We start from the raw sequence: 27697 nt of genomic DNA on the forward strand, positions 1-27697 counted from the left end.
GATAAAGTCTAACCTTTCCCTTCTGAAAACACAACTTTAAAATCATGACAAATGCCTTACCTGGGTTTATAAGTACTGCAATCAGGAAAAAGAAAGAAACAAAACAGATTAGGGTTGCAAAATAGGGGCAGAGCAATCTGCAGTGACTGACATTAAAGCCAGAATGTCAGATTTCATCCAATCAGGGAGCAGCAATCCTGTTCAAAATGGCCAATAAGACCCACACCTGCATAGCCAGCAATTGATTTACTAGCGCCCTCTGCAGGGGAGGAGTTGGAGCTGCACAGCACAATAGGTACGTGTTAAAAAATATGTGACACCTGGGCTAAACGGGGATAACCTGGACAACTGGCGCCCTGTTACTCTATCAAACAATGACTTTAAGATCCTAGAGCTGAAAACATGATGCCTGGCCCTGGTAATTATTAAGCATGCTTATAGAGTAAATGAAGCTCATTTGAATTAAATATAAAAGATAATTCACAATAATCAGTAATCACAATGTAAATATGCTCTGTGTAAACTCAGTAAATGGCGTTAACGTAAGTTCATGTCATACGCCCAGCTGTGATCAGCTGACAGGCTGATGTTCGAACTTACTCCTCTCAACCAGTCACAGCGTTTGTCTAACGACAAGGCGGTGTATTTAAATCACGTCTTCAATCTCAGATATTGCTGCTACCTCATTATTGCTCAGCTGCTAAACTTTTCAAACTGTTTTCACTATTTTAAAGGGGTTGTGGGGAAATACGAAGCTAATTTAAAAAAGCCTACCTTCTAGATATATCCCTTCCTGCTCAAAATCCATATCTTTAAATGAGATTATCAGTGCCAATGTAGAGGGGTTATCAGTCTACGTCATCCTGAAGATGCGCGCGCATCTTGACCACAGAAGCAACGTTTAGCTCTATTCATTCAGACGAGTTAGGGTCTTTAAACTTTAAATTCACCCTGTTATCAGCATCAAAATGTACGGTTTTTGTGTGGTCAGTTTTTAGAAATGATACTATACAACAGAGGCAACATGTATCAAGTTTGGACCGTCAGGGCAACTGGTGTTTTGGAGTTAATAGCGACCATGGTGGTGACTTTCAGCCGACAGTAGTGATCAACGGCCGAGAGTCAACAGTTAACAGGGTCACACTTTACACTGAAACACCAGCGACGTCTGTGGGTGTGTAATTACGCCGGATTTCTCCACTAAAACAGTCTGTCAACTTAATATCTGACCACTTGCTGTCCTCTTCTGTCCACTCACTGCTATTTCACAAACCTGGGAGCTGTTTACCATTCGCAGCAGTGATGCTATTTTGTTTTTTGGTGGTTAACTCCTCCATATCAGTTGACAAACCATTATACTCCAGTGCTTCTGCACCCAAATTGTGCGCGCATCCGGCATTGTTGATAAACAAATAAACCCCTCCATTATTCGACCAGAGATTGCCTTGATTTGGATTAGCTGCTTAAGAACTGAAGAAAAAGTGGTGGTTAAATTCTCTCCTGTAAATCAAACTTAATCCCTCAGATTAACCTCTTTAAACTTTCAGATAAAAAAGTGAAACATGCATAACCAGCTTGTTAAAGGGTTATTTCAGTGTATTTTGAAGTGGGGTTGTATGAGTTGCATGTTACTTGTAATCGTACAAGTTGTTTTTTACTCTGATGCATTGAATTGCCTTTAGTTCAAAGCACTTTATTTTTCTTTCAGCTTATGAATATGTCCATTAGCTCAGTTTGCAGCAAACAGCACCTCACTGAGGCTGGGAGAATACCTCATTAGTTTTTTCTGTTAAAACAAAGCCTTCATGGTTTACAACCTGATGAGTATAAGTATGATGCAGGGGCTGCATCCACAAATAGAGCAAAAAAAAGAAGACTTTGTGATGACATTTATTATTATTTTTTCTTTAGGGAGGCTTTTATATCTAGGGATGGGTACTGAATTAGGTACTTTTATAGGCACCAAACAAATTCTGTCAAAAGTACCGGGTAACGATTCATGTAAAATCAAAAGGTACCATGTTTAGGTACCTAAATGCATCCTTGTGACTGTGAGTGAGTGGAAGAGTAGGTGATTTTCCAAGCTGGACATGAACACAGCATTGCAAGATTACATATTGAAAAAAATTGGTACTGTTGAGTACCGGTACCAATTGCCAGGTACCGGGCATCAGTACCATATTGTTTCAAATGTGAAAGGTACCCATCCCTATTTATGTATTTAATTGAATAGTAGAGAGGACAGTGGCTAGAGCAGGAAACAGGACAAGAGTGAGGGGTGACATGCGGAAAAGAGGCCACAGGCTGGATCTGAACCTGGGCCACCTGTGCCTGCCAGGGTGAACTTCATGGAGCACAGCCTAAACCACTAGGCCATCTGAGCCCTAAATCAAATGCAACTAAATAATTTGGTGGACTTGGACCCAGTACAGATCCTCTCATCTAACTCCTTGGAAAAAAAAATAAAAAGAAAGATAAATTGTTCCTTCATGTGTCTTTCAGTGCTGCAGCGCCTGTGATTACATGGTAACTGAGAAACTTAAGTGGGACATTAATCAGTGGTTTTGAAGCTTTTCTTGGTTTAAATCCAATATTTTGTTTTTTACACCTCATCCTACTGAGCCTCAGCTGGCTGCTCCTAGCTGGGAGCGCTCTTTTTCTTTTTTCTTTTTCCTGGGAATCAAGGTGTCAGCTGAACATCTCTGACTTCTCTGAAAGTGACAGAAATCTCTCAGATTCATGACGAGTCACACAGAGAGAGCTCTGCAGAAAAACATGTCCCCCTGTCAGACGGTTTCCTCTGCTCGCTTCTTCACACCTGGAAATATCTGTCCTCATGAATATGAAACAGCAAACCTTGTTCTGTCACACACACACACACACACACACACACACACACACACACACAGAATGAATACAAACAGACGTGTAGGAATAAGTCATTTTTTTAATGTCCAACATTTCTCTTGTTTCCGTGGTAACAGGGGAACAGCTGTTTCCATGCCGCTGTCCCTTACCGACAGCGGGATAGAAAGCATCCCATAATGAACACACAAATCAAACAAAGACAACTCCCATCCCTACTTCTCCTCCTCCTCTCTGACTCTCTTTCACTCTGTATTTTATCTTCTGTCACGTTTTGGCCTTCATCCTTTTGTTTCTGTCACATCAGAGCATTTTAGCTTCAACGGTCTTTGTCTCTTTGACTCTGCTCCCTGGTGGAGCTACTGTTAGTCCCAACATGTAGAAGAACTTTCCTCAGGACATATCTGCACAGTTTAGAGCCAATATTCAACTTTTAATTTTGATTTATTTAATGACTTCATGTTTGAAGATGGATACTTCTCTTCCCTCCTAGATTTGACCTCAATCAGGGGATAAATGAACCAATGTGAACACTTATAATTCAAAGTAGAAGGATCAGACAGCTAAACAAGGTGTAATTAAGATTTTTGACCCTAATTTTTTTTTAATGTCCTCCATCTGTGACTTTTGAGATTACATGTAAAAAAAAAAGACATTTGGACAGAAAAAAACTTGCACACATCTTCAACAGCCTCTCATACAAAACGTGAATGATCAACACAGTGTCAATAAATAATCCATAAGTAAAATAAATCTCATGTCTGTACAAGTTCAAGGTACTGTCAGTGTCAGATAAACAAATCTGTGGAAGAAAGAAAAATTAAATGGAGCAGCCAGATGAAAAAAAAAAAGAAGGAATCTAAGTTTTTTTTTTTTTTTTTAAAGGTGTGCTAGGACTTTTACTCTGAAAATCACAGGATGGTTTCCCCTGCAGGAGCCTATTTTTGGCAACACTACTGTCATGAAAAGGTTTACTTGTCACATCATGTCCCAGGATGACAGAGCAGCGGTCAAAAGAAGAAAGGTTTGGGTGTGTGTATGTGTGTGTGTGTTTTCCCATGATTCTCTGTTTTTGTTCTTTGCTCTCAGTGATGACTAACGTCTACACCGTCCTCCCTGCAGATATGAACGACGCACAATCATACTTTCTGACCTAATTTGTACTTCTCCCAACCTTTTCCCATCATTATCACTATTATTATTTTACCTCAGGATTTATTTTACTCCCATCACTGTGCTTTATTTAGCTTTTCTGTTTTTCCTCTGCATGTAGCTCTGTGATAGACGAGAGACCTGTCCAGCGTATTTCAGCTCCACACAACACCAGAGGAGTCAAGGTAAATAGGTAACGGATAGATGAATGCATCAGTGTTGTCTTATTGTTAAGAATCACCAAAATCTTTCCACAAAAACACGAAGAACACTTTCAAAAAACCCAAAATTCACCTCGCCCTCAGTTTTCACGACCCACTACTCCTCTCTCCTTACAGAAACCTCTTAATCCATTTTGGATCTGATGGAGATCGTCTCCATTGCTTTCTAATGCCTGTGTTGTTACCTGACTGCCAGCACTCAGCACTCGCTCCGACAGCTGTGCAGGAGGAGCAGGTGCTGATGGAAAGAAATGCATCTCCAAACCACTTAGAGGCTTTTAGCGCTGACACCCCTGACATCCTGACGTCTCCTCAGCAAACTGTTGCAGCAGAGGCGACGCTTCAAGGAACCCCTTCTTTGTTCAAACGACAACAAAGAAATCTTGATGTGTTCGGGTGTGAACCACATCATCAGTGTCAGGCTGAAAGCTACGTCAGGACTCAAGTGCTTCTTTTTTTCTTTTTTGGAAAATTTCCTTTAAGGGAAAGGTTTACTGGAGTAATTCTCCAGGAAAAGTGTTCAGGGCAAGCGAGTAAAAACTGGTGTGGGGCTGATGTGAGGCTGGGAGGAGCTGCAGCTGATGTGTTCTCCACAGGTCTGCACTATGAAGACAGAGTTGTTGTTAACAAGGTAACTTCAGGAGAAACTCCGAGTTGTACTGAGGCTGATCACGATCCTGACTCCTTCAGGACAAGAGTCCAATCTGTGAGAAACTCTGCAAACTCACCAATCCCTTCTGTTAATGAGAGTTCTCTGAGCTGATACTGAGAGGAGAGGAGGGAGAGACACAAGTTATAAACTTTCACTGTATGACTGTGTGAAGCATATTAATGTCAGATACTCACTAATATCATCAGCACAAACTGATCAAAGCTCTGGAGCCTTGAACCTGTTTAAGATATTAACGTATTTACTGCAGCTGAGAGAAACAGTCTGAAACTGTAATACAAAAACTCCTTTAAGAATTCATATGCTCTCACAATGCAAAGTGATATCATAAGCCTTAATTTGCACAATCAGTGATATGTCACTTGTTCTTCCTGTTTAGTAGCTGTAGCTGTGCTGATTTTGATCTCCTGACGGCTAAATTGTTGATAGAGCAACGCCCTACTGGGTAAACACACTAAAGGACTGTTTAAAGGACAATAATTTTAGGATGAAACACAAAGGTATTGTTGTGTTTTGGCCTCTCGTTTACACAGAAACTGCGTCTTAGCCAAACTAAAATGGAAATTTTGGGAAATGACCACTAGAGTGGAATTTTTCTGAAATGCTGTGGCCGCCAGCCACCATTAACCAGAGCAGGAGTGGAAATGCTGCCACACCCTGCTTGCATATTACACTCTGAGTGTGGCAACTTAAATTTCCATGAGTCTACCAGACAACAGCAATGGTAACAATGGCAGACTACCATGTTGTGCTCAACCTGCTGAATTTATGGCTGTTTTCCAAACCGCTTGATACAGCCTACGTGTGAATGTAGTATGTAGTAGGCACTGTATGCCGCCCGCTGATTCTGCATGTAGTCTGTAGCCTTTTGTAATTTACTACTTTGGTTTTCAGTTTCTAGAAGTTACACTACAGCTCATGATTTTTTTGCCTTTATAATAAATGTACAAAACAAACTATGGTGGATCTTACCTGTTAGTGTTTTCACAGCAGAATCATCATATTTGATTTTTAAACTTACACCAACAGTTCTATCATTTATTAAATGTATTTTAATTTATGGTTTAAAAAGAGAATCAGTGCTTTACTTTGACGAGTCTATAGAGTTAAACACCTCCTTAAGACTAGAAGTAACAAGACTTACTTGTGTTTCTTTTGCATCACTTCAATTCTATCTCACAGACCGTCTTACGTTAGTGTTGTTGTATTTTAGCTGTAATGCCAACTCATTCCAGTAGATGGTGGTAATTCACCAAAACCTGCCATCTGCGTAGACAAATAGGGCTAGTGGCATGCATTGTGGGAAAAAGAATGCCCGGCAGACCGGTCTGTTGTATACTAAGAAACTTTCCTGGATCAGTAGGACATCTGGGAGATTTTTGACATACTGCAGATTTTGCAAGTTTTTGCATACTGCCTACTACATACTGAATTTCAGCTAATATAGTAGGACTGCTGGTGTAGTAGACAGTTTGGAAAACAGCCAGTCACTGCCTTTCAACAAAATGTGAATCTGTTGCACCACTTCTGAGCATTCAGTCTATCCCCAACTACAGCTCTGGCAGGCATACTACAGCATTTCCGTGTAAACAAAGATTTTTCACTGCATTTTTTTTGCATTTTTGGGGTCAAACGCTGTCGTGTAAACAGGGCCTTGTAGAGGTCCTGGGTTAACTTATCATGCTGATAACCATCTTTCAGTTGACTTTGAACTACTGATAGAAAAAAAAAGGAAAGGATGACCTGGGTACGTTACACTTGCTTTGAAGCTTAAGTCTGCTTCAAATTCTTAAATCAAAGAATTCATCCAATCTGCTCTCCCCATGTCATTGACAATACAGTTGCCAAATAACACAGTCATCAGTTGTTCTCATAGCACAGTTGGAAAAAAAAAAAGTGAACTACATCTTTTCTGCAGGAACCTCCAAACATTAATGAACTGTCCTGATTTGAGCAGCCGTCTCTTTAGCTGCGTAGATTTGCACAGATTTTCTGCATTAGATGCTTTTATGGACGAGTCTCCTGGACGCTGCCGCAGAGATTCAGCTGCTCCTGTCGAATCATTTGAGGCAGATCAGGTCTCGATGCATCAAAGTGCTCGATACCCCGAGGGCCTTTAAACCGCTGTCACATGATACGGCCTCATACGGAGAGGCAGACAGATATCTGCCACCTGAACTTTAAAGGTGGTTTGAAATATAAGTCCACTGATATGGTCTGGATCAGAGGCACAGAGATACACAGATAGATGACAAGGTCACATTCATATACAGCGCATCACGAAACAGCACGTTCTCCAGACAGAGCGGATACTCAGAGATTCTCTAGCTGGACTCTAAACCTTCATGTTTCAGCTAAATGTTGGCCATCTTTTTCTGCACAATCATCCCGTTCCATCAAATCTCTTCTCTTAAAATATTTTCTTCCTCTATTTACAATCACTTCTTCCTTCTTTGATATTCTCCCTTCAACCATGTGGTGTGGTTTCAGTAATCTCATCAGATACTATTGCCGGACCCCTGTCACGATACACAACACTGATGGGTGTGAGGGGGAAGTTTCTGAGGGACACAGGAGGGGGGAGGGATTTGAGGGATTTTTTTTTTCTCTTCTAAGTCGGGGAAATCTCTCCCTCAGCAACAAACAAGACTTCACTCGCACCAACCTCACTCACAACCTCACACGGACACAATCATTAAAAAAACAAAGATCACAAGAGATTTCTTCTTCATCTCCAATGAAAAAGATACAAAATGTATAAAAAATGTTATTTACAGACTTTTCTTTTTTTCTACTTGTCTGGATCAAGCTGACTTTGTGTTTGAGGAGTCGTGGTTTGTCCTTAAATCGGTGTAGGTAGTCGAGGTTGGAGACTTATTGTCCAAAGAAATGTCATCGCTGAAGGCAGCCCGCCTAAAACTTCACTGATGAAGTCCAAACAGCCAACAAGCATCCCTCTGCTCCTCTGTGGACGCTTGCTGTGTCGTAGCATCAGTCCAAATCTGCATCCCCACTCCCTCAGTCTGTCTTTTGTCCTCTGATAGCCCAGGGTGTCCCCGCCGTTCAAGGTCAAATGTGACCTTTGAACTTGTCCCTGGTGTTCAAAAGACTGTCATAATGAATAAAGGGATGTGAGGGCTGTCATCAAGACTGTCCTTCACTTCTGTTGGCTCTGAGGAGAAGGAGAAGAAAATGAATCATGAGAAACATCTCAGAGGACGGTGACTTAACTCATGTAAGACGATTTTAACAAAGAACGAGAATTACTTCAAACAGGCATGCAAGAGCCTGAATTGTCGGCTCAATATGTAATAAAAAATGCAATAACTATTTCCCCAAATGTAACAACTTGTTACATTTTGGGATATATATATATATATATATGTATATATGTCTCTCTCTCTCTCTCTTTCTCTCTCTCTCTCTCTCTCTCTCTCTCTCTCTCTCTATATATATATATATATATATATATATATATATATATATATATATATATATATATATATATATATATATATATATACATATTTATATATATGTGTATATATATATATATATATATATATATATATATATATATATATATATATATATATATATATATATATATATATATATATATATATATATATATATATATATATATATATATATATATATATATATATATATATATATACACACACACACGTATAAATGTAAAGACATTTTGGAAAAAAAATGGTTGGTCAGGTGTGAGGGTGATGATGTAGATGTTAAACAAATTCCATAACCTTAGCCCAAAACCAGCTTTTGCATTAATTATTCAAAATAAAAACTGGATTTAGAATATTGGCAGTTGCCAGTGTTTCAGTGTAAAGTGTGACCCCGTAAACTGGTGAACCTCAACTCTTAATAACTGGCTACATTTATATGCAGTCATTAACCCATTCATATTTGGAATATTAGAAATAACCAGGTTGCGCATGGCCATGTAAACACCAATAACCCTTGTTCTACACATGTAGTGTTTGCAAAGGGTTTTGGTACTTTAAATACAGACACACCACTGTACTGTTGTTACTGTTGTTGTTGTTGTTGCTGTTGTTGCTATGGATACAGTAAAAGAAGAAGCAGAAATGACACATTGCACATTGAGTCATGATGTTCTCCGTGCGTTGCTGTTTTGATCCGGACACCATGTAAACAGGAAGAACCCTGTTTGCTGACACATGTAAACGGGTTATTCCAAATGTTCCAGAAATGGGAATTTGACCTTGACCTGTATAACGACTGCATTTAAACGTAGCCACTGACACATTCGGCTAAGCAGCAGTTAGCAGTTAGCACGGTCACTCTCCCTGTTTGTCAATTTGGACATTTTTATGCTGCTTACAGTTTTAATTTAGTGTTTAAAGAATGCTAACTTGTTTGTATGAATAGACCTAAATGCTGCTTACATTGCCCAAATGATCGCGCATATTTCTGATAATGTGAATGAAATGCGAATCCTGTTTTAATGAGACAGTATTACCTAAAAACAGGAAAATCAAAAATAAATTAAAAACCCAGTTTTTATAAGATGATTATCTCATAGTAAATGCAGTGTGCCACGGTACAAAATAGACCAAATGAAATAAAAACCCAGAAATAATCGAAAGTGAAGAGATGATAAAAGATCTTAAAAAAGTAAAACCAGGGGGGTTGGAAACAGATAAGGAAAAATGAGAGTCGTAAAAATAAGCTGAAGAGTGACCAAAATCCTGACAGATGTCAATGAAACCTAACACTAAGTTAATGTATGAAGAGGGGAGAATGAGAGGAAATAGGAAAGAAAAGTGTTTACAGCATAAGATGACAGAATCATCGCCACAGAAGAGAAAAACAGAACATAAAGGGACAGAAGGACTGATCCATGCACACAGAGGGACTTACTCAGAGTCAGGGGAGACCTCAGACACACTGTGGGAGGCTGCAGACTGAGAGGGGGAAAGGGAGGGTCCGTGGGCGGAGCCATTAGGCCCAGGATTTGAGCCGTTAGGGGGAGGGGTTAGGGTGGTGGAGCTGAAGGAGGCCAGGATGGAGGACAGAATATCCAGGTGTTCACTGGACGGCTGTCGACCCAGAGGGTTGGCAGCTTGGGGAACCGGACAAGGGTACCTACATGGAGGTGCAGAGTCCAGGCGTCCTCTGACATGAGGAGGAGCAGAAAGCTGCTCTTGGGGCTCCTCAGAGATCGGTGGTGGAGGGGAGGAGGACGGAGGTTGGTCGGGGTGCGAGGGCTGACGGGGGGGCAGACTGCGGAGCCACTCTCGACAGGGCTGAGCCTGAGCACTGACGCCGTTGGTCTCTAGCTGCTCTCTGGACCTACTGCTCATCAGCGCCCCCCCGAGGTGCTCCCGAGACGAGGCCTGCCGGCGGGTCAGAGAGTTCAGGTGGGACCTGGATCCACTGAGGTAACCCTCCATTCCTGCCCCAACCGCTCCTCCGTTTCCACTCAGGTCCTCCCTGGAGGCGTGGATGGTGCCTGCGTGGTGGTTGTCCAGTCTGTCCCTGGAACCTGTCAAGTTCTCCCTGGATGACGAGACTCTCTGGTGATCCAGACCCAATCCCCCTATTCCTGCTCCCTGCCCTAGCCCCAGCTCTCTCCTCCTGGGTAAGAGATCCAGGTTGTCTCTAGAACCACGAGAGTCCAGTCTGTCCCTAGACCCCCCAACTGTCTGCCTCCCGAGGGGATCCCTGGACAGCTGTCTCCGAGACAGAGAGTCCAGGTGCTCTCTGGAGGAGTAGCGTGAAGCTGGTTGGGAAAGAGACCCAGAACCTCCACTGGCGCCCGCTGTGGCCGAGTACATGCGACCATAGGAGGCTGCAGGAACGCCCCGGTGTCCCAGCGTCGAGGTTTTGTACCAGTTCAGCTCACTGGGAACTCGGCCCATGGTGGCCAGACCCTGCAAGGCTGGGGGACAGCCGAGACGATTCTTCAGGATTCCTGGGAGGAGAGGATAAAAATGTGAGAAGAGGACAAGACGTGAAGGGGGGAGTGAGTTCAAATCCTCCTCTTTGTTGATCTGTACAATCATAAAGGTCAGCTACTTGTCAGGAACTAAAACAGGAAGGAGGAGCATAAAAGTCTGGGAAAAGGAGCAGATTTAATGCCTGAGTGATTCTGAACATTAAAAAAAAGAAGACATGTCACTGCTGGGTCACACGAGTCACAGTGGAGAAAAATCAGAATATATGACAACGTAAACTAAGTCATAAATATGGAGCGATGCTTCAAATGATGCTTTGCTGATTCAGCTCACTCAGCTGACATCTCCTCCACCTTCCCCCTCAACAAACAGTGTGTTTTTATTCTGATAAAGCAGAGCTGCATCAGCAAGACATGATATCAAGAGATTTGAGCAAAACACTGAGATAAAGAAGATTAGATGAAAAAAAGTTGATCGTATCAAAAGTTTTAAAGCTATAAATCAATTTAACAATGTAACAAACTGTACCATTTGGGATATGCTTTAAGAACAAGTTGAAATAATATCAGAAGTAACTCCACAATGTTGCTGCGTCCTCAGATTGTGTGTTTTTGTTCACGTCTTTCTGTGCCGGCCTCACCCTTGCGATGTCTGTGTGGCTGAGTGAGGCCGCTCTCGTCCCCGCTGGTCAGCGCTGCGTCAGCCTGGTTGTTGTTGGCAGCATCCTTGCTGTAATCTGCCCCCAGGGGCCGCTCCGAGCCCCACTTCTGCAGACTGTGTGTCTCACACTCCTCCAAAGCTGGCCAATAGGACAAAAGGTCATTGCCATCCAGATCTGACGAGGAAAGAGGGACAACACAAAGTTTCAGGTTACATGTGAGTTCGAAACGGATTTAAAAGATGAAACGTTTCCTCATATAGACGCTCTCATGTCGTATCAAACATAGATTTACAGCTGATGACATGGTTAAAATTTTAGCAAGATCAAGGTGGAGGGTGGGGAAAATACTTCTGCTGCTGTCATCACATACAGTTAAGTTTAATTGAAGTCCCTCAGTAATACTTTCTCAAATATTCAAAATCAGTATAAAGGGGCTGTGAGGAGTTGGAAAGTGATCTTGAAAACGACTCTTCTAGATATATGGCTGATCCTAATCCACACTTTAAAATTAGATTATCAGCATCAATACAGGTTTTTTTAAATTGCTGCTCCTCAGCTTCCTGATCGGGTGGACCAGGACTGGATTGATTTACGGCATGTCCAAGTCTTCATGACAATGCTACGTCAGCTAACAAAGTTTAACAGTGAGAAGAGAGATCTGTGTTTGGAATACTCTTTGCTTCCAATTCAGATTAGATTAGAAATATGGCCTGCTACTAAACTACAGTACAAACCGACAAAGTTTGCTTGTTGTCATGTTTTAAACCTTGGGGCTACGCAACTGTTGATAAATATATTGTCTTGTCGCATTGTAACCATAGACTGTAAAAAAAAGGACGTCATCTTGCTCAGCTCAAAGTGAGGTCGCCACGAGAATTACTCCCCCTGGTGGCTGGCTGCAGTATAAGTAAAAAAATCTGACTCTCCAGTCATTCCAGATGGGCTGTGGTCAAACATTAAAAAATTAATACACTTCCTAGAAATGTTTCTCACGTCCCATTGTTGTGGTGATTTGAAGATATCATTAGGCTGCCTTGGATTCAAGTCCTCTTTTTTCTGAAAAAGTTTCGTTTTTATTAGTTATAAGAGGTTAAAAACAAGGTTTAACGTCACGTTTGACGATGATTGACAGCTGCCGTTCTTGTGTATTTTTTTAGGGGATTGTAAAAAATGTCGGGAGATGGAGCCAGGAAGTGATTAGATTTTTGAAAGAAAAAAAATAATTATTGTTTTTGTCACCGAGCTCCACTCAGATTATCCCAGAATCCCTCACAGTCTCTACTGCTCAGACTCTGGCTGCCAATGGCTGCGCCTGTGACGGAGCAATTTTGGCTTCAAAACCATTCAATGGTAAAGGGCAAAGCCATGCTGTCCACGCTTTATACAGTCTCAAGTTTCCTTGAACAAAGAAAAGCAGAGATAAAAAGAAGATCTGATCTCCATTCATTTCCAAAACAAACACACACCTTGTTAAGAGTCATGTCATCACAACAGTGGGTTTATGTCCTCACAGCCTCTTTAAAACCCATGGATATTCTGTTAAGCTGTTTAAATTGTGCATTAAGACCTTGTGAAACACATCCTCAGCACAGTCTCCTCATTGATTCAGATGAACTGTCAGCTGGGAGGTGTCAAACACTTTGTCACAGTGGAGAGTCCACCATCTTCACTCTGTGACCTTTCCACAGAACGACCACACCCCTCGGCTCAGCACTGGCCCCTCGGTCAGACTGCCCTGATGGATTGATTGGTCTGTACTGGCCATCTGGATCCTGTCCTCCTCGGTTCAACTGACAGCTCTGGTCTATGTTTTACCCTGAACAGAGCTGATGTGATCCAGATGGCTTATTAAGCTCAGAATTGATTAGTGGATTTATAGATCTGCTCGTGTGGCCTTTACCTCACAGTGAAACCTTTCATAGAGAAACATGTACGCATGACATTTCTAGCACATGGGTGGAAGTATAGAAACTCATGTTTTATGCATCACATTGTTGTTTTGTGTGTAACAGAAGAGAGTGGATATTGATTTATGTCGACTAGTACTGACATTTTCCTGTTTATGCGTGGTGTTGTTCCAGCGTGCCCTGTATGTTTCAAACAACACTGGCAGGAAGACTCTGTTTCCTTTTATTTACCAGACGCTGAACATTTCAGACAAAAGAATCAATTTCTCTCAGTGGCAGGGCGTAGTATGTCTCTGCTGGGTGGCATTGGACTTTCTGTGTTTTCCTCTTAGTTCCACTAATGACATGAACATCAGATCAACAGGTTACTATCCCTGTGAATGAATAGAGGCCCGATAACTCAACGCTCTCCAGGGATAAAGTTGTGACCTGTTGAAGACTACACACTGCGCTTACAAACCCTCAAGGGAATCAGAAGCAAATAACAGAGGCAGCACTAAGCTGAATTAAACAAACATTCCTCTTTGACCTGACTGAATGCTTGATGCTCAAAATATTGATTTTCTTTTGACTACCGCCTTGAAAATGTCCCAGCTTACTATTTGATGGCATAATGACTGACTGGTTATATCTTCATATAGCTAAACTCAAAATGCCAACTGACTTAAAATATTTAACTTTCAAATTAATATTTTCAATCTCTGTACAGCAGGGCTCTTCAACCTTTTTTCCAGATTAAGCTGCAGATTTAATATGTGGGAGTCAGAATTTTCAGGATCATTCAGTTTTCTATATTAATCCTCTGTTATATTGATTTGATGATGGTTGTGTTCAGTGTTTTGTTCTTTAAACTCACAACAAACACTTTATTAACAGATTTACGATCAGTTTCTGAACGATCCTCTGTGTCTGTCCTCAGCTCGTCTTTTCTCTCTCATTAAACTCTGTTGTGTTTTTGTGAAGTTTCATGTAAAGTCTGAGCTGCTACAGCGTCCAATCAGAGAGTGATATTCCATATGGGGGCGTGTCTGTCAGTGAAAAGACTTCCACAAAGCCGGCTCTCGTGTCTCCTCGATCATTGCTCCTACGATTAGTCTCCTCTATCCTCTCTCCTTTCTCTGAGCACAATTATTGCTTTGGAACAGTCTTCAAAATGACGACTGGGACAGTACTTCTGGTGTCGTGGAGGAGATAGGACGGAGGAAGCACGAAGTTAACGCATTGAGACACACCTTCTGATGACTGTCTCTCAACAAAATGAGCATCTGTTGCTCCACTTCTGCACTTAGTATTCACTAAAACACCAGATGATTGGCTCAAATCTACTTCGGTGGAGATCTCCCAAAAGCGGCTTCTGGACAAGACAGTTACAGCAACACCTACAGGTCTGGCATGCTTACTACAGTGTTTTCAGTCCCTCAGTCACTCAGTGTTTGTGTGTAAACGCAGATTTTTTTCACTTCGTTTTAGTGTTTTAAGATGAAACATTGTTATGTAAACGGGGCCTTAAGCTATTCTCAGGACAGAGACAGTATAACACATGTGGCATGAAGGGCTAGAAGTGAAAGCTGAGTGAACCTGTGTGCAGTTTAAGAGAGCTGCTGCATTGCTGGATGTGTTCATTTCTGACTGAAGGATTACACATTTGGCCTCCAGTGATGAGTAAGACAAAGACAATAACATGATTCAAAATAAAAATATTTGGGAATAACTATTTCAAAAATATAACAAAAATAGCCTAAAGAACCAAAAATGCCGTGCACTGTTAAAGACCTTGACTGTAGAAACAGATGAGAGAGTGAAGACTGATTGTTTAAGAAACTGTAACAAGAAAAGATTCTCAACCTTTGGTGCCGTTGTGAGCCGTCTCGGTGAGCAGGCGCTCACTGTGATTGGAGCGTTTGAATCGGCGCTGGATCCGTCCACGGAGTCGGACGTTATCGTCGCTCTCAGAGGAAGGGATGGAGAGGCTGCGCTCCTCCTCCATGGACAGATCTGAGTCTGAGTCTGAATCCTCACCTGGGAGAGGACAGAGGGAATAAGGAGAGGAGGAGGAAGACAAAAGGAAGGAGGAAGCAAGAAAAGCGAGAGAAGGGAAACAGGAGAAGAACCAAAGATTGAGTAATCCTGTTAATTCATTTTCCTCGTGGGTGTTTGAGCGTTATCTCAATTTAAATTCACAGAGACGATGATAAAACAGGAGGAGGGACAGAAAAACAGATGTGGAGTGAAGAGTCTGCTACAGTTTGTTGTGTTTATGTTTTTATATGATGGTGTCTGTGTGTGTACCTCCGTCTCTGTGGAACATGGCTACATCCAGGTCTGTCGCTCCAGTCTGGACGATGTTTTGTTCCAGTGTCTGACGAGCCAAAAGATTTTCTCTAACAGGGAGAAAGGACAGAAGCGAGGACACATAAATGCACGCACAAACACACCGAGAATAACGATGGCATGAAGGCTGAAGCGTATAAAAAAAAAAAGAGAGCAGCCACACACTGTACGTACATACTATACACACACACACACCAAAAAAAGACAGACAAGACAATCACTGAGCCATAAAGACACAAACATCCACTCTCAGAGTCCATTAGTGTTGCTCTACATACAGTACATGACATTGTGCCGTCCAATCCTCCTTATCCACACCCCACTGACCCATAAAGAACGTGACATGGTTTATATCAGAGGGAATTTCCTCCCTGAAGCAATTTATCTTAAATCAGAGTGGCAGAGCATCAATCCTAGCTGACAGATTTCTAATCCAGTGATAACTCTTTACAATTAGTCTGTTAACTCTCCAGATAGAAGTTTTTTGTCTGCGTCATGTGCAGCAGCTTGGTGAAAGTTTGTGTGTTTACCTGGCAGAGCTGACGGATGAAATGGTGGATGTTCCCAGGGTGATGCGGTGCAGTCCGCTCTGCTCCAACAGAGACGCATTGTGATACGGATTCTGAGCCTGAAGACACACGAGCATGAAAAAGACAAGAACAAAGCAGAAATAATAGTTAATGTTGAAGAAAAATTAATAAGGCATCCTTTTCCCTTTTTGAACATTGTCTACGTAGTTATTCTGGACTTCTTAACCTTTTCCCCTACATGCCTGCACCACGGGCTTCTTTTCTATGCCAGAATTTTCTTTTCACATCTTTTCATAAAAAACACAGAGAGTTACAATTTGCGGTCAAGAACTGTGTCATTTTAAAAAGACAAAAGCGTACATCCTCTTTTATAGTCACTCTAGCTTTCAGAGAGACTCAAGGGGGCTATTACAGCTGCTGAGAGCTGGTTACATGCCGGCATACAAAGCAGCTCTGGTGCAGGAGCTTTTCTTGAAACAGGGCGCAACTTCATCTTTCTATACTGTACAAGGCCACAGTGGATACCATCCAATAAATAATGTAGTATGAGTCAGACAGTGACCTGATTATATACAGGTGAGCATTTGTAGATACACTCTGTCAGAGGTAAAAACAACAAGCTAGCTTTGAAAATGACTGTGTTGTCCCATGTGGCACAGTGACGGACAGAAAAAGCTCTACAGGAAAAGAAGGTTAAAGGGTCAGAATGTGCTACTGTACGTATAATCTTATTTATTAATAGAAGAAACACCTACAATCACAAATACATTTAAAAATAAAGAGATAAAAAATGCTAAAATTGTTTGTTAGCATGATCTGAGGCATGACTAACAGGGATTACCCAAATGCACTCCTTTTAACTGCTGGAGCCGGCTGAATGTTTGTGTAATAACGCTGATTTCCACTGCTGTATGGAAACCCAAAAGCACACACACACACACACACACACACACACACACACACACACACACACACACACACACACACACACACACACACACACACACACACACACACACACACACACACACACACACACACACACACACACTGGACCGCACAGCGCTTCTGAAGAAGTGGGCTAAAGAGTGAGCAGAGCTCCCCTGGTCAGTTCATTGTTTTAACTGGGTCAGCAACAAACCCTGAAGGCAGGAGGAGGAGGAGAGAGGAGGAGGACAGGAAAGACGGATGGATGGATGGATGGAGGGAAGGAGGGAGGGAGGAATGGAGGGTAGGAGGGCTTTTGTGCTTATCCAGTAATGGACAAAGAAATAGTGGGTCTCCAGAAATAGTAAACGGCTCTGAGATCATGCAGTGAGATGATTTATTGCAGGGTCCTGGAGTTGCTCTGCCAGTTGTATTCTCAAAACATCAGTGGTAGAATGATATCTTTTTATCTTTACCATCAATACTAATACTGGTTATTAAAAGTTATTGATTCAGCTGACTGCTCTTACAGTGATGTGACAAATTTCTCTCAAATTTTAAAATAAAGACCTGTTCAGGGTCCAGCATTAGCGGTTACCTGGGGCAACTCCAAACTTGTAGGAACATGCCCGATTGGGCAAGCACAACTCTGAGTCTCTATTCATTTTTTTTTTATTTTAACCATAAACTAGTGGGCCATTAACTAACAAAACAACAAAAACTATAATGTCATAAAAATGTTCTTGATTCTATTTAACCAAAGCACCCTAACACACTGCACAGCCATAAATGCTTGAGAGGTTTTGTAACTTTTACTAAGAGAAGTTGAGTCCCTGTAACAGCGTCTATTCTACCAACTGAACTCTGCATTTAACATAAATCCATCCATTGATTAGCAGAGCAACATAGCGTACCTGTAGGGCCATGTCCAGACGTTTGAGACTGGGGTGCCCCCATCCAGGGCACTGATTTATGCAGGGGGGGCATGAATTGTGTGAGCCCACACTCCAATAAATAGTACATATTTTTATTTATTTGTATGTATTAAAAATGCAGGATTTACAGGCTACACCTTTAACAAAATGCATATATAAAACAATAATTTAAAAACTATACCTAACTAAAAATTATAAATAAATTAAATTAAAACTCAAACTCAAATAACCAGTGATGCAGCGCACAAATAATACTTCTGAAAAAACTTAATTTAGTTGTACTTTAATATCCAAAATGTTAAAAATCAATAATTGTTTGGTATTAATCGAGAAGTACATTTTTTACAACTACTAATCTTCCTTAAGGGATGGGTACCCTCCACATTTGAAACGATCCAGTAGCAATGCCCAGTACCAGGCAATCAGTATCAGTACTCAATGGTACCAATTTGTGGTACTTTTGTGGTTAAAAAAATATCAATATGTTTAATACTAAAATATGTTGTTTTTTTTTTTCAATTTAACACATTCATTTTTCAAGATTTATCCTTGCAGTACTGTGTTTATGTACAGCATGGAAAATCACCAACTCTTCCACTCTTTCACAGTCACAAGGATGCATTTAGGTACCCAAACTTAGCTAGTACCTTTTGATTTTATGAGAGTCGGTACCCAGTAATATTGACAGAATTCGGTCGGTACCGTTTAAAGTACCTAATGTGGTACCCATCCCTACTTCCTTTGTAACAAAGCATATAGAGTAATGCTATCGCCATATCGTTCAAAATAAGAGACTGCAGATGTAAATCAGCTGTAAGCTAACTCTGGTACAATGTATCTAATTGTGACATTTATGTGAAATACTGTACACGGTCCCTTTATAAATAAATCAAATTAAATTAATAAAGTTTTGAGTTTGAATTTCTTTGGAAAACAACCTGATGCAGCTTTCACATTTCACTGATTCAGTGGGCTAACACGTGGCTAAAAAGTACAGTTTTCTTTAGAAATAAGTCTTGTGTATCGCTTTCCACAATCGATGGGGAATTTTCGTTCCAACTATGTTGTGAGCAAAATTTTAGCACTTGACGGAAAAAACTACCTCTCAGACAGAGTTAGTGGATGTGGGTAACACTTGCCTTGAGGGGCAAGTAGGTAAAAACTATAACATCGGACCCTGCTGTTACTTAAAAGTACCAGGCAAATTGCATCACTAGCTGTCAGATATTTATGTTCAACATTAGTAAAGCAGAGTTTTCCTTATCTCTGAACACTGTTCACCTTTACAGTTCACGTATGTATGAAGCAGCAGAACAAGTGCTCTGATTTTTCACCAAAGAAATGTATCGGTGGTTGTTGACAGGGACAGAAAGGGAAAGACAAATCTGCTGCAGAGCCAAATCCTGTGCCTTTTGAGTTAATGTTTTCAGCAAGCAGTGAGAAAGTGCTGATAACCTGTTGACCCTGACTAAACATCCCACTTTATTGCTTGTCTAAATTATTTTCTTTCCAAAGCCAGTGTCAGTGCAGTGGACCAAGTGAATGATTTCAGGATGATGTTAAAAACTGTTGAACCAAGTGAAAGCGAAAACAGTTTAGTTTCAGGAGAGATGAGCTGCAGCAGTTTAAATAAAGCCGACCGAGGGCTCACTCACAGTGCTCTGAGGTGGTCTTGGTGGGTCTTCTCCGGGGCTCTTCTTTCCCAAACAGGCCACTCTCCAGGCCTCTTTGACCTCAGAGTTGAACACTGTAAAGACCAGCATCACTGACAGACCCTGGGAGAGGGAGCAGCAGAGACACACAGACTGAGAGAGCAGAAATAGCAAGCAATCATCTCCTTTTTTAGTGCCACACACCGGCTTTCATTTCCAGTCAAACAGTCAACAGCTCCACAGCAGACACTTTGTTCATACCTGCACCAAGCAGAGGACGTTGAATATATAGTAAAAAGCGAGGATGCTGTTGTTTACAGCCATCAGACCACACAGCCAGGTGGAGGTGGCTATTAGCAGCAGCATGAAGGCGTTTCGGATAGTAGCACTGCAGAAGGAAACAGAAAGCAGAGGAAGATACGGGGTTGAGTGGTTAAGGATTTAAGTCCAGCTTTAAACTGGGAACAAACATTTCTGCAATAATGACATATTTGCATTTATTTTCTTGCAGGAAAATATTAAAATGTAGAAGGACTTTTCTGTACCACACAAAGTTTACCTCTCCACTCTGTCATTTCACTCCACTGTGTGCATTATACACCACTGCAAAACCCTGAAATCTAATCAAGTGTTTTTGTCTTATTTTTTTTGTAAAAATGTCTTTTTTAGACTTAATATGAGCCACATTCATCCGACCAGTCCAGAAAATTGTCTTATTTCAAGGTTTTTAAAGAAAAAAATGAGGTCCAAATTGCTTGTAATAAGTTAAAAAAAAAGCTGATTAGCTAAGAGAAAAGTTAATCATGTTAAAAAAAGATTCTACTTTCAAGAAACTCAATAAGCTAATTTTTCTTAAAACCCATTGTCAGTTTGTTTTTTACTGGTTACAAGCAATTCAGACTTCATTTTTGTCTTTAAAAAAATTGAAATAAGCAACATTTTTTGAACTGGTTATATGAATGTGGCTTATGTTGAGCATAATAAGACAATTTTTACTAAAATAAGACAAAAACACCTGATGAGATTTTACTTTTTTGCAGTGTGGTTCATTTTCAAACAGCCTGTTCTTCAGAGACGCCCATGATTGGTGTCATGATAAACATTTAGAGCAGGGCTCTACACTAACTTTTTCACTTGGAGCACTGGTGCCACCAGCTTTATCAGTTGGTCACGACAGCTCATGATTTGGTCACACCCTTTATTTATTTATTTATTTATGTGGAGGGGCTGGGGTACAGTTTATTGAGCTATGATTTTGCAAAATATTTTACCTTAAATCTGAAGTTTGCAACACGTTTAGGTGACAAAGCAGGTTATTTCATTATGTAACTTAAAGGAAGACAACAAAAATGCTTCTTAAATAAAAGCAAAGACATACAAGTGTTTACATGTCAGGGTTATTATAGTTAAAAAAACCATTTTCCTCGAAATGAAAAATAAAAACGAGGCTTTACGTAAAACAGTAACTAAAATTCTGAAGTGAGATTCCAAAACTTACTAAAATAACCCAAAAAAGATAGAAAAAATGTCTTTAGTTTTCATCGTTATCAATCTGTGTGCTGTGAATACGCGTACGCGATGGCGCTCTGTCTCCTCAGAACAGGAAAGAGTTCAGGTGGAGGAGACTGACTGAGCCAGTGAAAGAGGGAGATTTCAATCCACAATGTCTTGTACGGTGCCTGTGATAGAGGAAGTATTAAGACATATGTATGTGAAATTTTCGCTCAAACACGCTGAAAAAAGGTCCCATATGCAAACATTTTGGTCACAGTCTTGAGCCCTGATTTAGAGGGAGACAACCCAAGACAAGCAAGAGAAAAAGGGACTTCAGGCAAACAGGAAAGATTAATGTAGAGAAAAAGTTTAACTCTGAGACAGAGATGCTGGACGGAAAGGATAAAAGACACCAAAAATGTTTCGTGACTCCTTCACGATGTTTATGTAGAAATAATTTGTTCAGAAAAGATCACTGCTTTGTAGAGCAACACTCTTTCTTACAACTTAGAAAGAACTGTTATTCATGTAACTTTTATAACCAAATAAAAACTCACATGACGGGAAGCTTCTTGGTCTCCTTCTGAGAGGGGTTGCAGGACATCTTGGCTACAATCATGAAAATTCCTCCATTCATCTGAAGAGGGGAAGAATAAATGTAAACAGTACAGAAATGTGTCATTTTACATATGATTTCTGAATACAGTAATGTCATTCTCAGTCTCATACAGTTGTCTTTAAACAGAAAAAGAAAAACAATCAACGTGGATAAAATCATAAAAGCTGCTGAAGTTAGCTCTTGCTCTTTTAGGGTTTTAGTTTCACTTACTGATCCAAGATGAAAAGTTAAAATAAAGATTTAAAAAATCCATCATTTGCAGTGGAGTCATAAAAAATGAAAACAATATTGATAGAATTAATAATTAATAAGCTCTTTAAATGAATATTAATGGTAAATGACAGCAATAAACTAGAATTAATTATAAGCACTGAACATCTGAGACTATTTTTTAAAGCCCAAGTCCTTGAAGCACTGTCTCCAGGTTTGATTACAACCCTCTCTTCCACATTTCTGACTCATCTTTGCTTACTGGATGAAAAAGTGAAAAAGCCCTGAATGTGTTGTTATAAAAGTAAAAAAACAGGGTTTAAGATTTTTTGTTTGATAAAAGGTAGCATAAGCAGAAAGTCCCATTGCACATTTTCCACTATAAGTTTGCAGTACACATTTATGACAGCAGAACAGCAGACATGCAGGAGGGACAGTTACCAGGATGACGATGGCTATGGGACCAGCAAAGCTCCAGATCAGCTTGTCATAAATAGAAATCCAACAGAAGTCTGGGTTTCCGTAACCTTCTGGGTCCAAGCCCACCGCCAAGCCTGCAGGGGAGAGACAGACAGTTGAATCAGACAGGAGGATCTCCTCTGAGATCTCTGCCACTGTCAGTCACAGAGAGACTGAAGGAGGCAGCGCAGCTAAATGACAGCGTGAAACTGAACGACACTGACAGGGAAGGTCAGTAACATATGAGAGCTCATCCCACAGGTAGCTTTTTTTTTTAAAGCTTCAGTCATTATTAAACTAATGTTTTAGGGGTCAAAAAAGTCTTGTTGGAGGTTATCAGCATTGTGATCCCCCCCATATGCTCAAACACAAAGCAAATTTTATGGATGATACTCTAAGACTATGACACCCACAAAGTTCTGCAGCTTTGTGCCAGCGTTGCTCAAGGTGCGCCTGTGACTGTGACGAAGATGAGCTGCCACGTCTCATCTCGTTGTCTGCTTTTATCTTACCCACACTGGATGGAGGGTGGAGTCCGTACCAATTGTAGATTGATTCCATTTATGAGAGATGTGGCACAGATAAAGCCAAAAAAACGCTCATTTAGAAAAACAAAACAGAAAACAAGCAAAGAAACACAGTCTGGTTTAGCAGGTGTTAAGATATGTAGTTGTTTTTCAAGAACACCAGGGCCCTGTTCTACGAAGCAGGATTACTGCCTAGCGAGGCAGCTTTGAGGATAGGTTCAGGATTCCCTGTTCTATGACACGGGATCACTCGTCAGCGAGCCGAGTCTCCATGGCAACGTACGCTGAACGGCTAACCTGCTCCGGGGCAGGTTAGGTTCCAGATTGAACTCGCGGACTATTAAAACCCCGCCCACTGACCAATGAGCCCTCACGAAAAAATGGGTTGTCCGTTCTTAGAGGATCCCGTGGACATCGGAGCCCGACCCACTCTCTTTTTCGGATGACCACTTTTATGAAAGTTACCGGTTTTCCAGGGAGGGGTTGGTAGTACATGACACTTTCTACAGGTAGTTAAAGGGAATGAAGAACTCTCATTGCGTAATAAGATCTTCAATGCCAACACTTCTGTTCCATGATAATATTTTATAGACCGTATTATAATAGTGACAGGAATTCATGTAGGGCTCATGTGGGCTACATATCACACAAAAAATGTAAACATGATAGGACTGAACAAATGAATAAATTCATCTAAGAAATAAATTAGGTATGGTGCATGTTACAGTAAAAGTGCATGTTGAACAGTACTATTTCAGGATGATAATAGCACAAAAGATTTTTTTTGCACTACACTACTACACTTACGCATTTAGATTGTCAGCAATTTTCTGCCAGCACTCCTTCCGTGCTTTAGCAGCAGCGACGGTGTTGCTTTTAACGTTAATTACATGTTTCAGCTCGTCATACTTCCTCATGATCACCTCCTGCTCCTCCTGTGTGAAGTATGCGGTCCTTCTCTCTCCGGCCTGCTCTGACGCTTCAGACTGCTCCATGTTCGCGATTGGTCAGATGCAGCGGGCTCCGCCTTATATCTGTGCATGCGCTCATTGCCGAGCTGGATCCACTTATGAGGTTGATATCCAGCGTCGTAAAACCGTGTAGCGAGAACGCCGGCTACCGCGCTCAGTTCAGCGAGGTAGCTCCAAGGCTATCTCGCTAGACTGAACTTGCTTCGTAGAACAGGGCCCAGGGCTAGTATCGTGGTAGTTCTCCAAAAACATAAAACTGTTAGTGATCGTTGGCTACCTCCCTTTATCAGTTCATGACTGCTTCTCTAAGACCAAACCAAACCGCTACAATGTTGCCCCTCATAGCAACTGGGAGATCTGTGACCACTCTTACCCCTTTTCAACCAAGCTAGTGCTAATGCTAGTCCCAGACCAGCAGGGTGTTTTGGGCCCCAGGTGCTACAAACTAGAGCTAAGCAAGCACTAACTCTTTTACTGGGCCAGAGCTTAGCCCCAACTATGTCAGGGGCTGGGGATGGGGTTACTGTGACCAACGATCAGCGTGGGAAAAACAGCCATTCTTAACTTACTGGCTGCCACTGACATGTTGAGACATCAATTTGATTACAGCCATTTACTGCATCTATAGAAGTCAATATGTTTTTCAGCGGATAGAGGCGGGGTCTGGTGGAGCTTGTCAATCAGTACCTGGCTTGTAAGCAACTGTGGGTGAGAGCGTTGCGCTCTTTGGATGAGAGATCAGCATGGAAATGAGGAGAAGATGAGGAGAAGATATGAGATGACACAGGCGCAGCAAGACGCTGCAAATCAGAAAAGTTCAGGCTGCTGACATTTAAACTGAGGATGTGTGAGTGCCTGAGATGATATTTTCTTTGTTTCTTTTTTTCTATAAAAAACAGGAAGAGACATAAAAGAGGAGAAACCTCTCTTCTTAGGTAGTTTTGGTGTTTACATGTTCATAGAAAACAATATTCTGTGGGTCTTGAAGATCGTTCAAGATGCTCTGAAAGTAGTTGGAAGCAAATGAGTTAAAAAAGGAAAGCTGCTGAGCCAAGTTTCTCATTCAAAACTTGAAGCAGCAGTGTGTTTTCTCTCCAATAGATCAACATCTTATTTATTTATTTATCTAACAGCCTAAACATCTTTATGTTATTTATCTTATTTTTTTGATGGGATGTACTTTCTGCCTCATGGTCACACATTCACATTTCTCCTCTGCTCCCTGTATCACTCGTGGTAGATTTTCACCCCGATATGTCCACGGACGCACAGACACATGGGCACACATGCACGGGAGAGCATGCTCTGTGTAGGGACAGAGAGTCAGGAAAAAAAATGTCACAACCAAGAAAACAGAAATGCAGTGACATATAGATGTTTTATGGTTACACAGTCTCATGGCTCCAACTTGGCTTCTTGCTGATGGAAAACCAAACCGGTTCTTATGAAGGATTGGAACCAACTAAGCTCCAACAAGCACCTGGTTCTTTTTAGATGGGAAAGGGGAATCAGTGTTCCTGGCATATTGTTTTTGGAGAGCAGTGTGAAGGTTTTGACAACAGTGGGTTTGAAGGTTTCAGACTGAATCACTAAAGCAAACGGGTACAGGACACAACAGAGACCCACAGACAAACACCAAGACATGCAGCCTGTGTGTCGTATGTGGATCTGGTGTGAGAAAGCTTCAGATAGAGGTGGTTTGACAGTACACATGAGTTTAGATGGAAATGAGAAAACGTGTGTGTGTGTGTGTGTGTGTGTGTGTGTGCGGAAACGAAGGGCTGAGAGGGAAGGCAGCAGACAGATATTGCTTGCTTAAAGCATGTGTCAAGAAATAAATTACTTTTGCACTTTGTGTGTGTGTGTGTGTGTGTGTGTGTGTGTGTGTGTGTGTGTGTGTGCATACTTTTCTATCTCTATATTAAAATGTCACTGAAACCTGTTTAATACAAGTTTCAATAGGACATCTTATCTGCAGAGCCAGACTTATTATAAATGTGTGTGTTTGTTTGTGTATGTGCGTGTGTATTAACGTGTCACAGACTGTTTCTGTGCACAAGATGCATCGACATGTTTCACACAGACATCACAGAGATCTAACATGCCTCTGTGTGTGTGTGTGTGTGTGTGTGTGTGTGTGTGTGTGTGTGTGTGTGTGTGTGTGTGTGTGTGTGTGTGTGTGTGTGTGTGTGTGTGTGTGTGTGTGTGTGTGTGTGAGGATATGTGAGTGTGTGTTACCTGTGATGATGGCCGGTACCCCCCAGCCGATGGCGTAATAGAACCTCATGGCACCGAAGTTGATGTTGCGCTGCTCGGTCTGCATGCGGTAGATATGAAGGCCCTCCACGAACATCCAGGCGAACGTGGACATGAAGAAGTAATGGAGTAAGATGGCAACGACCGTGCACAGGAACTAACGAGAGAGAGGGAAAGAGAAAAATTAAAGGAATGAAAGAAAGGACGAGGGGAAGGGAGATAAAAACGTATCCCTCTTTCCTGATTTGGTGACAGCTGAAGAGCAGACATTTCTGCTTGCAGTGAACAGTTTTATTGCAACACATCAGGTGCTAGCAATGAAATAAGAGGCACTCATGATTAAATTAGCCACGCGCCTAATGAACAGGGTTTTATGGCAGAATGTTACAGATTACCTCCAGGAAATGCACAAAGTAACTGATATGAGTGTAAACGAATGTTGTTAATAGGCTGAATTATAGTAATAACACCCAAGAGTCTTATCCTAACGGCTTATATGGGTACATCAGTTAGCATCACGAGAAGAGGAGATTACACACAGTAAAATACACCCAGCAGGTAATGCAGTGCCTTTGGAAGGGTCTGTGTGTAAATGTCTCCATGTGTTTATGACGTGACACACACAGAAACAACTGGAACATCGTGCATTTACCATAAAAACATAAAAAAACATAAAGAAAACATAAACACAAACGCATAAAAACACTGTCAAAGCAGCATTTGTTTAGATTTCTACATCAAATATTCTCAATAAGACATTTGCTTTCTTAACGAAACAATTTGAGATCTTTGATCCAGAAGCAATGCTAAAGCATGTTAAAGACAACAAACGCAAAACTGTAAGACGTACCAATCCGACCACAGGGGGCGCCAAAATCCCCACACGCTAAAAGCTCCTCACAGAGCTTTAAAAACATGTAACCACTTTTAAAACAATGCTGCCATATCAAGTTTTTCTGTACCTGTCATATTTAGACAGTTTTAGATAGATTTTCAAACATTATTCTCTAAATATTGATCTTACATAAATTCAGACACAGTGACTGATGTGGATTGTGAAAACTGTATTTGGTACCATGTCTTTGGTACAGTTCAGTTGAGAGGAAATGAAAGTAGTGCTGAGTGATCAAGTTTTCAAAAATAAAGCTTTAAGAAGTCCATCAATAGCTTACTTATATATGACATAACATTAAAATGAAATCCCAATAATTTTGTCAGCGCAGGAAATAATTTCTTGAATCACTTTTGTCTGCTTCAGTTTACTGACAGTTATTCTGAACTTCCCCATGAATAATGCAAAGCATTAGCATTTAAGCTTTTCAAGAAATACTCCCCAGGCTGAATTCAAGGATGTCTGAA

General features: G+C 41.1%; 1 protein-coding gene across 1 annotated transcript in view; it reads right to left on the reverse strand.

The window, feature by feature from the left end:
• Positions 1-2913: 2913 nt before the first annotated feature.
• The window catches only part of celsr3 (cadherin, EGF LAG seven-pass G-type receptor 3), a 192147-nt gene continuing 167363 nt past the window's right edge, over positions 2914-27697 (reverse strand). The window contains exons 26-36 of the mRNA XM_074681031.1: positions 26321-26495; positions 22567-22679; positions 21854-21933; positions 20064-20190; positions 19806-19925; positions 16289-16386; positions 15717-15808; positions 15273-15446; positions 11500-11694; positions 9823-10876; positions 2914-8080 (exon numbers count right to left, since the gene is read on the reverse strand). Coding sequence (XP_074537132.1) covers positions 8053-8080; positions 9823-10876; positions 11500-11694; positions 15273-15446; positions 15717-15808; positions 16289-16386; positions 19806-19925; positions 20064-20190; positions 21854-21933; positions 22567-22679; positions 26321-26495 — 2256 coding nt within the window. The 3' untranslated portion in view covers positions 2914-8052. The remainder of the gene's footprint in view (positions 8081-9822; positions 10877-11499; positions 11695-15272; positions 15447-15716; positions 15809-16288; positions 16387-19805; positions 19926-20063; positions 20191-21853; positions 21934-22566; positions 22680-26320; positions 26496-27697) is intronic.

Source organism: Halichoeres trimaculatus, unplaced genomic scaffold, assembly GCF_033239565.1.
Source record: "Halichoeres trimaculatus isolate MK-OKI-2021-1 unplaced genomic scaffold, fHalTri1.1 fHalTri1_scaffold_11, whole genome shotgun sequence".
Lineage (NCBI taxonomy): Eukaryota > Metazoa > Chordata > Actinopteri > Labriformes > Labridae > Halichoeres > Halichoeres trimaculatus.